This window comes from Topomyia yanbarensis, chromosome 3 (assembly GCF_030247195.1).
Source record: "Topomyia yanbarensis strain Yona2022 chromosome 3, ASM3024719v1, whole genome shotgun sequence".
Taxonomy (NCBI): domain Eukaryota; kingdom Metazoa; phylum Arthropoda; class Insecta; order Diptera; family Culicidae; genus Topomyia; species Topomyia yanbarensis.
In genome coordinates this window covers 399,942,578-399,958,670 of record NC_080672.1, presented here as the reverse complement: position 1 = coordinate 399,958,670, position 16,093 = coordinate 399,942,578, and the positions used below count along the sequence as shown (strand labels likewise).

Genomic DNA, 16,093 nt, shown 5'->3' with positions numbered 1-16,093 from the left:
TTAACGCGTTTAGTGTGGTTGGAATTGCGCTGTTCGCAGACAAAAAAGCGTAACTGTGTATGAAGACAAGTTCTTACATACACCACAGAGGAATTCATGTATAGAATACACCGCTTTTTTGGCAGACTCAGCAAGCAAAACCAACTAATACATTTACATGCGGGCAGATAATATGGTAGCGTGTATTCTCAATCAATTTATTTCATCATGAATCAAGCTGTGTTGGTATAATGCCGTAGCTATGCTTGGTCTACAATGCGAAGAAGGCATGATTCTAATTCGGAATATGCACGAAAGGATGTAATGCCTTTTTTGCATTGGGAAATTGTTTTGGGTGTGGAGAATAAATAATGATGTAATTTTATATATTTGTTTGTAGATCTTCAGTCCAATCTGAATACCATCGTAGAAAAAATCATTCCTTCATAGCTCTTTAAGAGATAATGCTCATGTACTAATTTATGAACGTATGCGTTTAGAATAGTTATAAAAGAATACCTTAAATTTTTGTTTATTGGTTTATTATTAGTTGTCGCCAAAGCTATTAAAAATGACAGGTTTATTTGATTTTGATGAAGATCTCAAATCATGCCCTACTATGCTCTATTTACAGTTGCTCATACGATGCATACTGCAGATAAGTCGCTCAATACTTTTCCATCGATTTTCAATTCCAATGATGATATGAATATCTATCCTTGCGGGTTTACATGACATGGTTTTACGTACGAAAATATCCTGAGCATAATTTGCACTGTATGTGTATGCTTTGAAATAGAGGCGTGAGCGTTTTTGCATGAAGCTCTCGTCAACTTGGAAGTGAATTATTGAGGGAGATTTTGAATTTGATTGTTGATTGTGATAGATTCAATAGGGAGTTTGCACTTGAAAATAAATGTTGCGTTACTGGCTAATAACTAAAAATCGGGTAAAAAAGAACACTTCCCACACTCACGTGTTTACCTTACATCGGTCCCAGTAAAGCTAATGACCAATACCTACCAAAGAGATAGGATTCATGGAAAGATATAATAATAGTTGCAGTTAGTTTGCCTCGTTGGCTTCTATTTATTTGAATTTTTCTATACTGCAGATAACTGTGAAAATGTAGAAACACGAGTCATAGTTGCAAGACGGTTAAGGCATACTTATATTTGTATCAAGGAAATCGCCCCAAACCCTGAATTTACAAGCAGCGTTCAGAAAAAGAAATCCACCGCTGAATAATAATGCAAACCTTCATGAAATTAAAAATACCACGCGTTTCTACAAAAAAAAACTAATTTAACAAATGTTTAAATATCAACCTTTGGCGCAAAACGACGCAAGATGGCACTATGATTTTTTAAAACTTGATAAAATTCTACGTCAGTTATACTAGATGAGATCCTTCAACACGCTTTTACCGATAAAGAGATGGCACTCTGAATGTAAATAAGTCTGCGTTAAACAGCTTAGTTATATTGATTTTATTGGTTACCTTTTATATAATCATTATTTCTCAAATCGAAATAAACCATTAAATTCCTGAGATGATTTTCTATTAGAAACGCCTATACTTGTTGTTAAATTATCATTGTAGTACCTATTAAAGCGAGATGAATTAGAATTGTTACGTCAGACACGTAACGGTTAATCATGCATTATGTTGTGTTGGTATAATGCTAAATCTATATTTGGTTTACAAAAAAGGCATGATTCTAATTCAAAATATACGATGTAATGCATTATTTGCATTGGGGAAAAGTCTTTACCGTAAAGTACCCTAGTAACATTTGTGGTTTTAAGGCACTCTTAAAGAACCTCTTAAAACTTAGATTGCACTTGTAGCATACTAAAAAACTATAAATGCTACTTGGGTATTCAAATGAATATTTTTCGCTGACGTTAAAAAATCATTTCATTTGTCCATTTTTGACAGTCCGCTTGTACTGTTTATAATATGAGGTGCAATAAAAGTACACACATCGCGTCAAATTTTTACATGCATAATGTTAGTCAAATTTTGATGGTAATCACCGTACCATGGCAGAGAGCCATTTCAAACTATAACCAAACAACCCACGTTGGATATAAATACACTCCAAAAAACGAGTAATTTCAGCACAACAATTAGACAACTGAAATGCGTTCCCTTAATCCGAATACATTAAAGACTTGTAAACAATAAACACCAGTGGAACAGATTTATTTTTAATGTAATAGTCCACTCGGAAAACAAACAAAAATCAACTCCAGGTGCAGACATAACTGTAAGTGCCAATTTTACCTGTCACAGTCTATCTTTATGTACAGGTCAGTACATTTGCACATTTCACAACAACTAATGGTTCACGTCCTTCAAGCTGGAATGCTAATGCCGCAGGAAGCAATTGTGTCGTTATTATGTCAATTAAAAGCCCTACCTGAAATTTTATACAGCCATTAAGGCCATTTTTATTCGGTACTTTCTTTTCACCCCAACATCACCACTCGCGAATCGTTTTGGTGTCATTTTCGGCTACCACCTGGAAAAGTGCCCATTCGTTTCTCTACTAAATAGTGACTCGGATCTCCGAGTGCCAACCAGTGCGGCGGAAATTCCTGCTACCCCACTCCCCGAAAGGGGGACCGGAGGGCATTAAATTCTTAACTTGAATCTTCCGCGCCGTCGAATCTGGTAAGCGGGAAAAAGAAATCTACTTCCGCTTATGTTGCGAAGCCCCCGCGAATCGTTTCGCCCGTTGAGAGAGGAGCAACAGTTTGCTGCTCCATTTACGATTCGCAACGTTACTTTCCCTTCTCGGTGGAATTCGCAACAAATCACCCGACTGGCACAGTAGCGCTTTCGTTGTCCGTAGGATATCTGTAGCTCGAGAGCTTTTGCCGCTACGAGCAGTAAAGTAGAAGGGCGGAAAAGCGATGAAAACAATTTGGTGAAATTTATTTTATCCCTCCTTGAGCTGTTGCTTTTATTCGAAGATTTTTCCCCCACGCTGCTGCTTCCGCAGCCAACCGTGCTTAAAGCAACAAAGGATTCGCGATGAGAGGGGCGAGGCGTTTGAGTGAGGAGGAAAATTAGGATTTATAGTTATTTTTATTTCCTGCTTTTCCCGTGGAGTTGTTCTTTTCCCCTCCCTGCTGGCGGCGAAAGGTGACTGTTGTTCATTAGTTTTTTTCAGTTTTTTTTCTTTTGTGTGGAAAGGTGCGAGAAAAAAAGAAAAATTAGACAGAGACTTGGCAGATCGTTTACTTCATTGACAATAATTGGGGCATTTCAGGATGGGGGATCTAGGGTCAGTAAACATCTCGAAATGATGTCGCTAGCAAACCAATGCAACGCAACAGAACGGATTCATTAGTAAGGGTTTTCTTTTCTGAGGGCAATACAATTCAGACACATAACAAGGGATAATTGATTGTTTAACATCGCAAGAGATCTGTGTTTTATTTGTACCTTTCTTTGGATGCTCTGTTTTGGGGTAGTTTAAATTTTGTGTCAACACGAATTTTAGGTCAGCAACGTGACAGGAATTGATTGGAAGGTCTTTCTTGTACAAATATTGATTATGTATTCGGTTGAGAAATCCGACCGAAACAGAATTCACAATAATGTATCAGTTTTGGTGAGTCGAGACTAACAAACTGTCGTATCACTTGCATGGATAACCCTCTGGTAGTCGCGCCATTATCTATATTTAGGCGACCGTCTGAAGCTTTAGGGCGGTTTCGTCGGAATTTCAAAACGATGTGCGTTCAGTGCACTACGTGACTTTCGAAGTGTGTAATTGTGCAACATGTGCGATCCAAAGACCGGGACCTATAATGGTCGAAATAGTAGATGGCCAAATACTTATTAAATAAGATAATTAAAAACAAAGTAGTGGGTAATATTAGAATACAACTCCCGAAGACATAAAATACCCTCACGCAGGCTGATTGGATTGATGGGATAATGACGTCTCCGGAGGAATTTGTGGACATTACAACTTTCTTGCATGTACATATATTAAGCTTATGTATTCAGCAAAGTTGTAGAAAAAACTTTTGCCAAGAACTTTGCTGAAGACAACAAGTTGTTCATCTTTAATATTGAAAACTATATTGCTGGTTGTTCGTGGATGACTCCATTAAAGCAAATTCATTAATATAGCTTTTCAATCCTACAAGTTGGGTGCGGTCCGTAAAAAGGTTTGTATCATCAAAATGGGCAACTTTTTATACTACAACATTGCCTGAACTTGTGTATTCTCGAAGTAATTTTTAATAAATACGTATTTCAAATAGTGATTGGTTGATTACGTTAAAATGGCTGAGTTTACGTCAATAGTGTTTTGGAATACAATGTCTTTTGTTTTAGCTGCTATCATTTTAGTGGTTGATCCTCCCAAAAGTAAGATGTTCAGATTATTGGTAGTAGAAAAGATCTGACATCCATGGAAAAGGTGTTGAGATTGCTTTCGCGAATTTGTTTGCTGTACAAACTAAGTATCTTTTTCAAACATTTTAGAAGTTATAACTTATGCTATATTCTGAAGCTTCTGCTCGAACATCACGTTTGATCAGTCGTTCGATTGAAACACAAAGTGTGTTTTAGTTTTAAGGGATTTGCGTCAAGCCGGCGCTAATCTATTCCGACAATAAGTTAGTGTCGGTTTCTGATGAGGCGAAGCCGAAACACAACTAAGTATGAGTTATAACTTGTTATATTTGGATGACACTCAAAAATATTTTTTTAAATATCCTTTCAATTAACTTTCCTGTGATTTTTATGCATTCTACAAAGTTCTTTCAATCGTCAAAATACACAATTTCCATTAACGCATGTTCTTTTTCTGTCTCGAGTATTTTGTTATTTAGTTATTGGACATTTTTTGAAAAACACTAGTTTTTTTTAAATCATCTGTAGTAGAGTTATAGAGGAGACAACAAGAGACAAGCCAACTCTATTGAGTTTTATAGGGTTGTAGGATAACACTTCTAATTGCAATTAGAGTTGGATGCCCGTTCAAAAGTTTTAACATTTTAAACTTTCGTTAAGTTACTAAGTCGCAAGAGATACACCGATGATCTTTTCTGAAAAGATACGATAAGATGAATAACTGTCTGGGACCTGCTGAAGCTTTATAAACGATATTTAAGATGTTGCGTTAAGTTTCAAGTGAGTACGCCTCAAAAAGCGGCTATCTTGGGAAACGAAAAAAGCAGTTTTCCTCACATCGTTGGGAAAATTTTCATGAAAATGAATCTATGTGCCCCGATCATTGGTAGAGTATTGCTGATTGATTTTCATGAAGATTTTTCCAATGGTTTCAGAAAAAAACTGCTTTTTTCCGTTTTTCAAGATGACCGTTTTTCCAAGCTTTCTCAGTTAAACCTTAAACACGGTTTTTAAGGGTTCATTCATACACAACGGTTTATAACTTCAAGTATTCTATAAATTGAGGTTTTTGGACTTCAATAAAGTTGTTCGCAAAAAACATTTTTTTAACATTTCTGATGACTTGGACTAGGTAGAATAAAATTCATAGAGGATATTTTTTTGTGGTGCGATTTCCTTTCTTGGCCACACTCAAAATAACACAGGAATATCCAAACGAATAGCGATCCAAATATCCACACGGTTAAAAGAACACATACAAGTGCTCGAACCTGTCGCGATATTTCAAACTCAGTCACAAACGCGTTCATAAACACAACTACGCCCACGATCTCGTAATTATACAAACGTTCTTGCGATTAAGTTAACGTGGTAGCACTTACGGATTTATAAGCATGGTCTCATGTGTTGACATACAAACGCACTCTTTCGCGCGATCATGAAACATACTCGTGCAGGAGTTCCTACTCTAAAACACGGAACTTATATACACCATACAACAACTCGCAGGGCACCATAGTTGTAGATCACGGTGAAAAAAGGGAGTTCACTTTCTTCCCTCATTCAAAATACACTAAAAATTATAGATCAGAATGTCGGCTCACGCGAACACTCAAAAGTGGACGGAAAAATGAAAGCGACTACTCGGTTATATAAACGAATTCAAACCCGCGAAGTTAAGCAATACACATCCATACGCGATATAAGAACGCCCATGCGATAAAACAGGTTAAAATATAAACGCTCGTGTCCGTCGCGATAATATAAATATTGTCACGCATGCGTCCATGTTATCACGATCGTCTGCATAATCACGATCGTGTAAGCCCGAGATGTACGCCCGCGATCTCGCATGCATGGAAACACCTCGGTGATCAAGCCAATTTTGCGGGACATCCGGTATGAATAGGGGTTTGCTCAGAAACACAAATAGTGTTTTCGTTTTTTGGAGCTAGCATCAATCTGGCGCTAGCTTAGTCCTAGCACTAAGTTGACGTCAGATTCTGATAAAATGTGGTTGAAACGTAAATCCGAACATGCCGATTTGTCTGCACTTAGGAATTTATAAACGCCGTCCCAAGTGCGACTATACCAACGCCCGTTCGTTCCCACGCGAACATGAATCGATCACGTTTGGAAGCTTATATTTTTGATCCTAGCAGGCTAGATTAAATTTTGGTCTTAAAAAAACTCAAATAGGCTAGAAGTTCTAGGGTGCCAAAGTCGGGTACATTAAGGATATGGGGGAACTTCCTTCCTTCTAGATCTGAGCCGCACACATTAAAATTCGCGGTTCGCACGAACATTCAAGCTGTTACATGGGTATACAAACCAGTTACATAACTAGACACACGCCACGTGATCAACATCGTTAATATACAAACGCTCTAGTCCTAGTCCTACGCGATAATGCAACCCTGGTGACAATCTCGAAAATGCAATTGCGATCATCCAAGCAAAATTACGCCCGTTAGCTGGCAAACATTAAAACTCACTTATGATATAAACGCGGTCTCGAGTGCGATTATACAAAGGCGCATTTTAACGCAATTGTGAATAGGAACACTTGGTCCTAGCACCCTAAGTCCACGTCTTCACTTCTAACACCGTACACACAACATTACACATCAGACTCGCGGTCAGTGCGAATATTCAAAAATCCACGTGAATATGCAAATGATAACACGGTCATACTATCGAATTTATACAAGTAAAGTACCATATACACTAGCAGACACGACACACAAAAGCCCACGCAATCAAACACATTAACATACAATCGCTCGATCGCTTGCGATCAATCTCACACTTCTAGGCTCGTGATCTCGCAAACATGAAAACGGCCCGGTGATTACGTATAAACTTATAAAAGCGGTCTCAAACGCAAACCTACAAACAGCCGTGTTCGCACAATCACGAGTCGGTCACGTCCAGAAGTCCCTACCCTCGATTCTAGCAGCCTAGGTTGCTGATATGCACTTTACATCACGACATAACCAGGAACTCTTGTGATTGGGAAATTCGCTCTCTTCTAGCATCTAGCATCATTTACCGAAAATTAAGTTCCAGATTGCCGGTTCGCGCGATCATTTATGGACACATGCTAATATGCGAATTGCCATGGCTATGAAATCGAATTTATACACACGAAATTACAAACATGCTACAAACGCCCACGCATTCTAACACGTTACCATAAAAATGCTCGAGCCCTTCGCGATGATACACACAAGCAAGCATGCAATCTCGATCTTCCACGCACAACTGTGTCCAATTTAGAGCACTAACAGTGCACACAAGTTTTACGAATTTTGAAATATACTGCACACTGCAGATTTGTTTATAATATCATCATGGCGGTGTTTGAAGCACAGAGTATATCTGTGGGAGACAGTTATCGGTTGCAGATCGGTTTATCGTGTAGACGATTTATTGGAGAATACAACCCGCATCTACTCGAATGGCGAACAATATTCGTCATCGAAGACTCTGGCTCCTTGTTTAAATCATACACCTTGAACTCCTTTGGACCACATCCGATTGGCATATATCTAGAAAGCTCGCCCAGATAATCTAAGATAGATGTATAAAGCAAGCAATTGACATTACTGGGACAAGTATTTTTAGGAAGGACTATCGCATCTACATGCCCGCCCACAAAGTTGAGATCGACGGTGTGGTTACCGATACAATTTGTTCATATGTGGATGCACTGAAGCAGTGGAATCTCACTTTTGCGCTCCTTTAATATTTACATTGGCTTTCGTTTTCAGTTCGATTTTCGGACAATAATTTAGTTATACTTGCCAATGACACATTTATTCTGACATTATTCCACTTATTTTACAAAGCAGATCCAGGTTCCAGCGCCTCCCTAAAGTTGGTGCCCTTGGCGGGAGCCAGTACGGCAAATCGCACCCTACGGGTCTGATGATAGTTGATTGTATAATATATAGTGAGGATATAGTATCGTAACAATCGCAAACAAACGATTTTCACCACAATATAACTTTAATTGGAAGCGTTGGGATCTTTGTTCGTAATTTTTGAAGAATAAAATTTACAAGCAGAATATTTCACTATAGACGACTTCGTGTTTTCTAGTTCTTATCCATAGAACACGCTGGTACATTTTATTACTGACTGTTTATTATCCAAAAAAGTTATTTCCCGTGAATTTTACCAGATTGAAAACATATTTTTTTCGATTTTAGCTCAAGTCTCAACGAAATATTTTTTTGTCTTCTGCGCAATACATTTAATCAATGTAAAAAAATGTCAAGTGATTTTTTTCTTATGTAAAAATTAATGCTAAACACGAGTTTTGGGTTGGTTTTTCGATAATTTTGTTCTTGAATAAAAAAATACGGGCATCAACATGAAACATACGCTTGGGGGTACGATAGGTCAGCTGTTTGGGGACATTACTATAACGTAAATTAGAATTTCAGTTGACAGGAAAATTGTGCGTAATTTCAAACAAACAATGCCAAAACGAAGTGAAGAGGACATAAATAACGCAATTGCATCTGTTTACGATGGCGCACGTATTCGATCAGCCTCTAAACAATTCTAGGTTCCGTTCAAAACATTGCGTGCTCCTGTGAAAGCAAAGTTCTCGTCATGATTGAAAGCGCGTCAGATATTTCGCGTAAGTTAACAATATAATAATTTAAGGTGTTGTTGAAGCATATAATCGAAAAAAACATGATCGAAAAAGAGGAGGAAAAGGAATACAAAATACTCCGAAGCGCAAACGTGATCGTCGAACAGCTAAGCCGTGAGCCGTAATGCACAACTTCAATTCCACACTCTGCTAACGACATTTCCTTCCGCGGTTTCAAGATTTTTCACATTATTTGCCACGTGCGTTATTAATTTTTAAATAGTCTGCAGTATTCATACTCCTCAAATTAAAGTTATACTGCAAATTCTCTAGGCATGTACATTGTTTTGTTTAACCTCAAATATATTGTCCTATCGTACCCCAAGATTTTAAAAATATCGAAAAAAGTACCTTCGCTTTATTGGATTTAGCTTGAAAAACATTTAGCCAGACATAAAATCAAAATCTTTTTTACTTGATTATGGCTAAAATACCCCTTAGTTTTCACTGAGGATCCGGCATTTTGGATCGGTCATTTTGATCCTCGAAAAACTGACTTCAAATTCGTAATCAGCGATGTCCAAACTTCATAATTCCACGTAATTGTTACAAAATATTGACATTCTACCACGAATAATTCATCAAAACTTTAAACGCGTTTCTCTAAAAATACGATTTTCAAAACTGTATACAATCTCTTTTGAAAACAGTTCAATTTAAAGACTTCACCTTTTGACCTCTCGAAAGAATTCCTTTTTATTGGTGGAATGACCTATAAAATTTACAAATTCTTTGCATTCACTATTTTTTAGTGAACTCTTAAGAGAAGCGTCTGGTGTAAAGTGCTTAAAACGAAAGTTAGTTTGTTTTACGATTTTGAAGGTAAGGCAACAATAGAGTTTTTGTAATGTTAGGATCGCTTTATACATTCATTGTAGACGAAAAAAAATATTTTCAGTCACACAGAGCCACACATACGAGCGTTCCAAGAGTAGACGTCCAACCATTTCCAAGACGAGGAGCGCCGCGGCGAACACGATAGCTCTTGATAAAATTGTCTGATGCGGGAAATTCAATAAGTTTTGTAAAGCTTAGACTTGTAGTTAATCGATGAGCCACAAAAATTATAAAAAACTCGAGTTTTAGAAAATGACTTCAGGAAAATCGAAAAATCTCCTATTGTACTGTGAAATTCGCTCATTTTTCTTCAAAATAATAGGAAGAACAATGTTTTATTCAATTTTATGTGGTTCATCGACAGGCTGCATATATATGGGGCATTCTCATAAAAAAAATCAAGTCAATTAGTTGATTAGTTTTTGAATTATCATGTTCGCCAATTTGAAAAACGCGGTTTCGAGAAAAACGCTGTTAAAGGGTGTCCCACATCAAATTGCATCACGGAAAAAACGCCGTAGAAAATGACCCATTGAGTATTTTCTCTTGAAAATTTGAGTAGAATTAGTATAGAGTGTATTGTTTACGCTGTACTTTTATCGCTGTCAGTTTTTCGAAAAATGTTACCGATAGCTTGAAATCTACGTGCGTTATAGCAAATATGCGTGTGGAATGCATGGCTGTTTAAAACAAGAAAAAGTTCAGCGTGGCCACCGATATTGCTGGAGACCTTTCTAGAGGTGCAATACTAACAATTAAGCGGATAAATACGAAGTCGATAATTTTTGCCCTCCACACCAGACGCCCCACAGTGACTGGAGGCTCAAAAATTTATTTTTGAAATATTGATATTTTATATTTTTCCTAAATTTCTCATGTATTGAATGATGTATATTAATAATTTCATGATCATTGGATAAGAACACGATTTTTAACATGAGTTTAAACGTAGCAAAGTCCAGACTATTTTAATGATTTTCATTTCCGAAACCACCATTGCTCTGTTCACTTCAAATGCATGTTGCTCTTTTGATTTTGGTCCGATTTTAGCACTACTAGTTTCATTGTGTAGAGAAACGAAAGAGCTTGGTTAGTGAATAATATACATTTGATAAATTTGCTTGGAACTATGACTTTTTTAATTTAAATAGGTTTGAGATGGTCAGATCAAAAATACTTTTTTTACTAATGTATTCTGTACAAATTTCGGAATAATTTCGGAATGGTCACATAGTATACATTCTATGGGAAATAAGCTCTACTTTTCAAATATCATGGTCTCGTTCTGCGCCTAGGTGTGCAAAACGGTTTAAGGAGATTTTGAATGTTTGTTGCTGATATGGAGGCGCATGGTGTTTTGTGTAAAATAGTTAGACAATCTTTAGTAAACCAACACGTTATATAATGGATTTAAAGTAGTGTTCTTCATTTTTTATGATATTGCTGACATTGGTGAACAGTAACGGAAAATCTATCATGAAAACGAGATCATAGTTATAAGAAAGGTTCAATGACACTGTATGGAAAAATACATTTAATATTTTACGACTTTTGACATCAAAAATGAGCTCAGCATCTCAAAATTAGCTTAAATTATGATTTTCAGCCAAATTAAGTAACATTTGAGGTTTTGTCCGACTTTTGTTTGAAGACCCGCCACTGTGCGCCCCCCTTAGTGCAGAAAAACTGGCGATCTTTCAACCACACGCGTACTTAACCTTGGACAGAACGTCACCATGGACACCATTTTGTTTTTTCGTATTGAAAATTTTGTTAATGAAGACAAAAATATCCTCGAATCCTAAAACTGTTTCCTTCTATGTTTTCTATGTAAACTCCAAATTTTGTTTACTTTTTGGTCATTTGAATGAGAACCTCCTCTTAAGTAAACACAAATAGTTGTTATTTATATCCAATTCATCAATCCAGACTGGATTTTTTTTTGTAGAAGGGGCATCCAAGAATGAGTTCTTATGGGATATATTGTGAATGCTCCGCAAATTTGAAACGATGACACACCCACATGCGGTAGGGGAAACCGAGGAGAGTTGAAACAGAAGAGAGCTGAAACAGTGCTCATTACTAGCGAGACAGTACCGCTAAGGATTCAACAATAATGCATTTGTTTTATTCATATCGTGCCCTCAAATCCACCAATACACGCTAACTACGTTAAATGAGTGGTTGAGTATTTACGGTAAACACACTACAAAAATGAGCAAAAGTAATTTTTCGTTATATTCTTCAAATTTGTGTAAATCGGATTTTAAGTGATGTTTTATCATGAAAATATCATTATTATGTAGCCTTACAGTTAAATTTAATGAGTTGTATGTATCTTTGCAATGTATAAATTGTAAATTGTGGATCAAGCCTTAATTCTCGACCTAGGAGAGTTGAAGCACCTTGTTTCAACCCTCCTCGAGGATGAAATTCTAGTCTTATGGTAATGTTATAATCACATTACCGTTTCTTAACAAATAATACTAATCAAGATTCTTCTTTCCTGAATTGATAACAGTGATCAACATTCTCAATTTATTAGTTCTAGGTCATTTATAACCACGAAATATGCATTTGTTCTAATTGTGTACTCCTATCAGCTTCTGAAGCTTGGAGCGAAGTAACCATAATTCAAAATAAAACAGATACTACCGATAATGATACCAAATTATCTGTTTTCATAAACACGTATCATTTGTAGTCATAAATAGTATTACTGGTCATAGAAAGCATTTTGATGAATGCGGAATGTACTAGGGGAAGTGGTTGGAAAATAATGCATATCTAAATATATGAAAAAAAATTTAATTTTACAGTTATAGTTAATTAGTGGTTAGGTAACGTATCTTACTATTATTACTGTTGAGATCAGTTCAGAAATTCCTGCATTTGTAACCAAAATCCAACATTAATTTTCAAAACACGTGTCAGTTTATACTTAGATATACACTGTGAAAAATAATGATAAGAATGCATGTCATTTTAAGGAATTATCTTAGTGTGAAGGAATAAAAATTACACAATTGTAACATTTGATGCTTTAGAAAACGTTTTGATAATATTTAAAATAATTGTTTACTTGTTTCAACTCACATTGATTGCTGTTTCAACTAACCTCGGTATGAGGAGAGTTGAAACAAAGAGAACACTGTTACAAAAATCAATATATTGATGCTTTGTTATTGATTTGTACCAGTTATTCTGACGTAATTTGATAAAGCATAAACAGAAGAAGGAAAGTTGAAAATAAGCATCGAATGACATTTTTGGCGATTTATCTAATAAAAACGAAAAATTGTTTCAACCCTCCTCGGTCTCCCCTATCTGTAACGATTGCTTCTTCTAAAGAAAACTGTGAATTTTAGCGCAAAGTGCAATGTTTGTTGAGTTATGTTATGCGGTCAGGCTCTTTGTACCTGGTTCATTGTAGCGTGGTGTTGCAAGATCGCCAGTTACGAACTGAAAATTATCCTTATCGTACAGTCTGATTTTTTAATAAGGCCAAATTCCAACACTGGCTAGAACTTCGTAATAATCCAGCACTTTCTCGAGCACGCTCGAATGAAAATTTATTTTTCAGCTCGGAACGAAAACCGTTATGTGAAACAAGGTCCATTCCATAGAATTTTCGTCTATTCGAGATGCTCAATTCTACCGCTAGTGTGACACAGCCAACAATATCTATCTTTTTTCTGGCACGATTGTTAGCCGTACCCGTTGTTTTGTTCTCATCAGCTTTCATCTGTTTCATCTGCAAGCCTTGGCGGCAACGACGATTCGCATGTCAAATGTGACCCGATTGTTAACATTCAGGCAGGACATCATGCATTCGAATGTGACGAGTCCGACCGAAATGCTATCCGCAAATGAGGAATTGCTGACGCGGGGCTCCCACATTACCAGACCACAGTCGGGCTAGATAACGTCGGTCCAGTGAATTTTTCGCCACAGCACGTGTCCGGAGGTCCTCTGCCTCGAATTTGCATCGAACCGTTGAAAATTTCATCGCCAGGTCGGACACAGATCCTGTTTAGAGAGAGCGGTAATGCGATTTTCATTTCACGAATAATAGCTCCTCCGGTTTCGTGTTGGCAGAGGCCGCCAGCCCATCCCTAATATACTGGGTGAATGGGACTTTTCGAGTGTATACCGATTATTCGCTTTTGATGCCAAAGCCCATTTGTATTCCTCAATCAGATTTACTGTCCGTAAGCTCCTGCCAATTGGGAATATACGCTGCTGTTCTACATTATTTTGTTGGTTCTCTGAAGGGGCATAAATCTTTCAGGAAGGACGTATCATGCGGATTTCAATGATTGATTTTTCTTTGGGATGGGTGTGGTGAAACACATAAAAATTATATTCAAGAAACGTATACTGTTTGCGTTTCGAGTCAATATAATCTTCAAAGCATGGACTTTTTGCCTCCTTGGTCTGGTGGTTCAGAGGGTAGGTCAGTCGTTATATGTTCGAGCTCCAACCAGAAACAATTCTTAACAGGATCGTAGCACTTGCGCTGCAATTGTGTTATTTGTACACTAAGAATCGGCTGCCAAGTTTTTCACACCGAAAGTCAAGTTCCACCATAGTATGCCGCGGTTTGCTTTACTTCTTACATCTAATTTTTGATATATGAAACCAACAAACTACTTTTCACAACAAGGGTTCAGAGCCGTCTTAAGACCACTCGAGGCCCTTGGGCACAACTGAGCTAAGGGGCCCCTATAATTGAACTGATATAAACTGCTGTAGGGTAGGATGATCTAAAAATAATCCCCAGCATCAGGGACCCATCTATGCCACCTTGAGTTTTATTTTTCAAATTTAAGCCAGATCATGTGAAATATTAAAAATACTGTAGGAATTAAAATATATGGAGAAAAAATTTTAGATTTCCATCACTATAGGCGGCATTGTAAATCTCCAGGTCCCGTCGAAAAACTGAAGATGATTTTGATAGATCTTACAAAGATATTATCATTTCTGACCAATCTGAACAAAAGTGACAATGGGCCTCACACACTATATGCGGTTGTGGGAGTTCGAACTTACGTGAGTGGCGTACAGTGTAATGGACTTACCAGCTGCGCTATTCCCCCTCCATATGATATAATCTGACCTTCATAGTTGTAAGACGTTGTTTGAGGGTGAAGAGTGCCTCCGTCAATAATGAGGAATGATGGAGTAAAACGGTGTCGATGTTTTATTCAATAATAGTCCCTACACTATGACAAGAAACGAAAAATGTTTAGCAACATGCCAATAAAATTCAACTTGTTACTAAATTTCGACTACGTGATTTTCAAAAGTTATATTGATTCGTACAATATTGTTCTCAATTTCTTTCTTTTCCGCCCTCGGCATAATACTGTACTTTGATGTGGTTCGGGGGCTTTTCCACCAAAGCAGTATTACATTGATTATATCACAGAAACTTGGGATACGATTATTTTCTTTTTAGTTAAACTACATTGTTGTGATCAATTTTAGTACTTAACTTGGCGACCTATATTATCCACTGCCATAGTCAAATAATATACAATGTGAGTTTAGGGCCCAATTCTCTCTGCTGGAGGCATCCTTCTTTTGTTGCTATATATTAAATTAACACTAACACTCACTGACACAAATTGCTTATTGTCTCATATACACTCACAATCTCTCATTCCAAACGTACAAACGTGACCTTCGCGATAACACAAACCTGGTCACAAATGCGAACGCCCGCGATCTCGCCAACATTCAAACACCGGTAATACGGGGAACGTTTGAAACTAAAACTTTACTAACGCGGTCTCAAGCATCAATCCACCGCTCGCACAATCATGAATCGGTCACGTCCGGAAGTCTCTGCCCTTGATCCTAGCAGCCCAAACTCATGCTTTCAGTTGGACCAATAGAAATAAAAACCATACAAGACATCCACGCGCAATCATTTAAGGATACGCGAACATGCGAATGGTCACATGCTTATAAAAAATAATGTGTCCACGCGAAATTACATACACACTAGCACACGCGACAAAAACGTCAATATACAGTCGCTCAAGTCCTTCGCGATCATCCACACACAACAGCACGCACGATATCGCATTTATAAATTCACAAACGCGGTCTCAAGAGTGAACCTCCAAAAGCCCGTGTTCGCGCGATCATGAATCAGTTTCGTCCGGAAAACCATATTCCCGACCCTAGTAGGACCAATCACATAGGTGATGCTCATATCC

At 37.4% G+C, this 16,093-nt stretch overlaps 1 protein-coding gene across 1 annotated transcript in view; it reads left to right on the top strand.

Moving 5' to 3' along the window:
* The window catches only part of LOC131688324 (rap guanine nucleotide exchange factor 4-like), a 491,347-nt gene extending 477,611 nt beyond the window's left edge, over positions 1-13,736 (top strand). Inside the window, exon 18 of the mRNA XM_058972527.1 lies at positions 13,602-13,736. Within this exon, the coding sequence (XP_058828510.1) occupies positions 13,602-13,736 (135 nt within the window). The remainder of the gene's footprint in view (positions 1-13,601) is intronic.
* Positions 13,737-16,093: the final 2,357 nt, after the last annotated feature.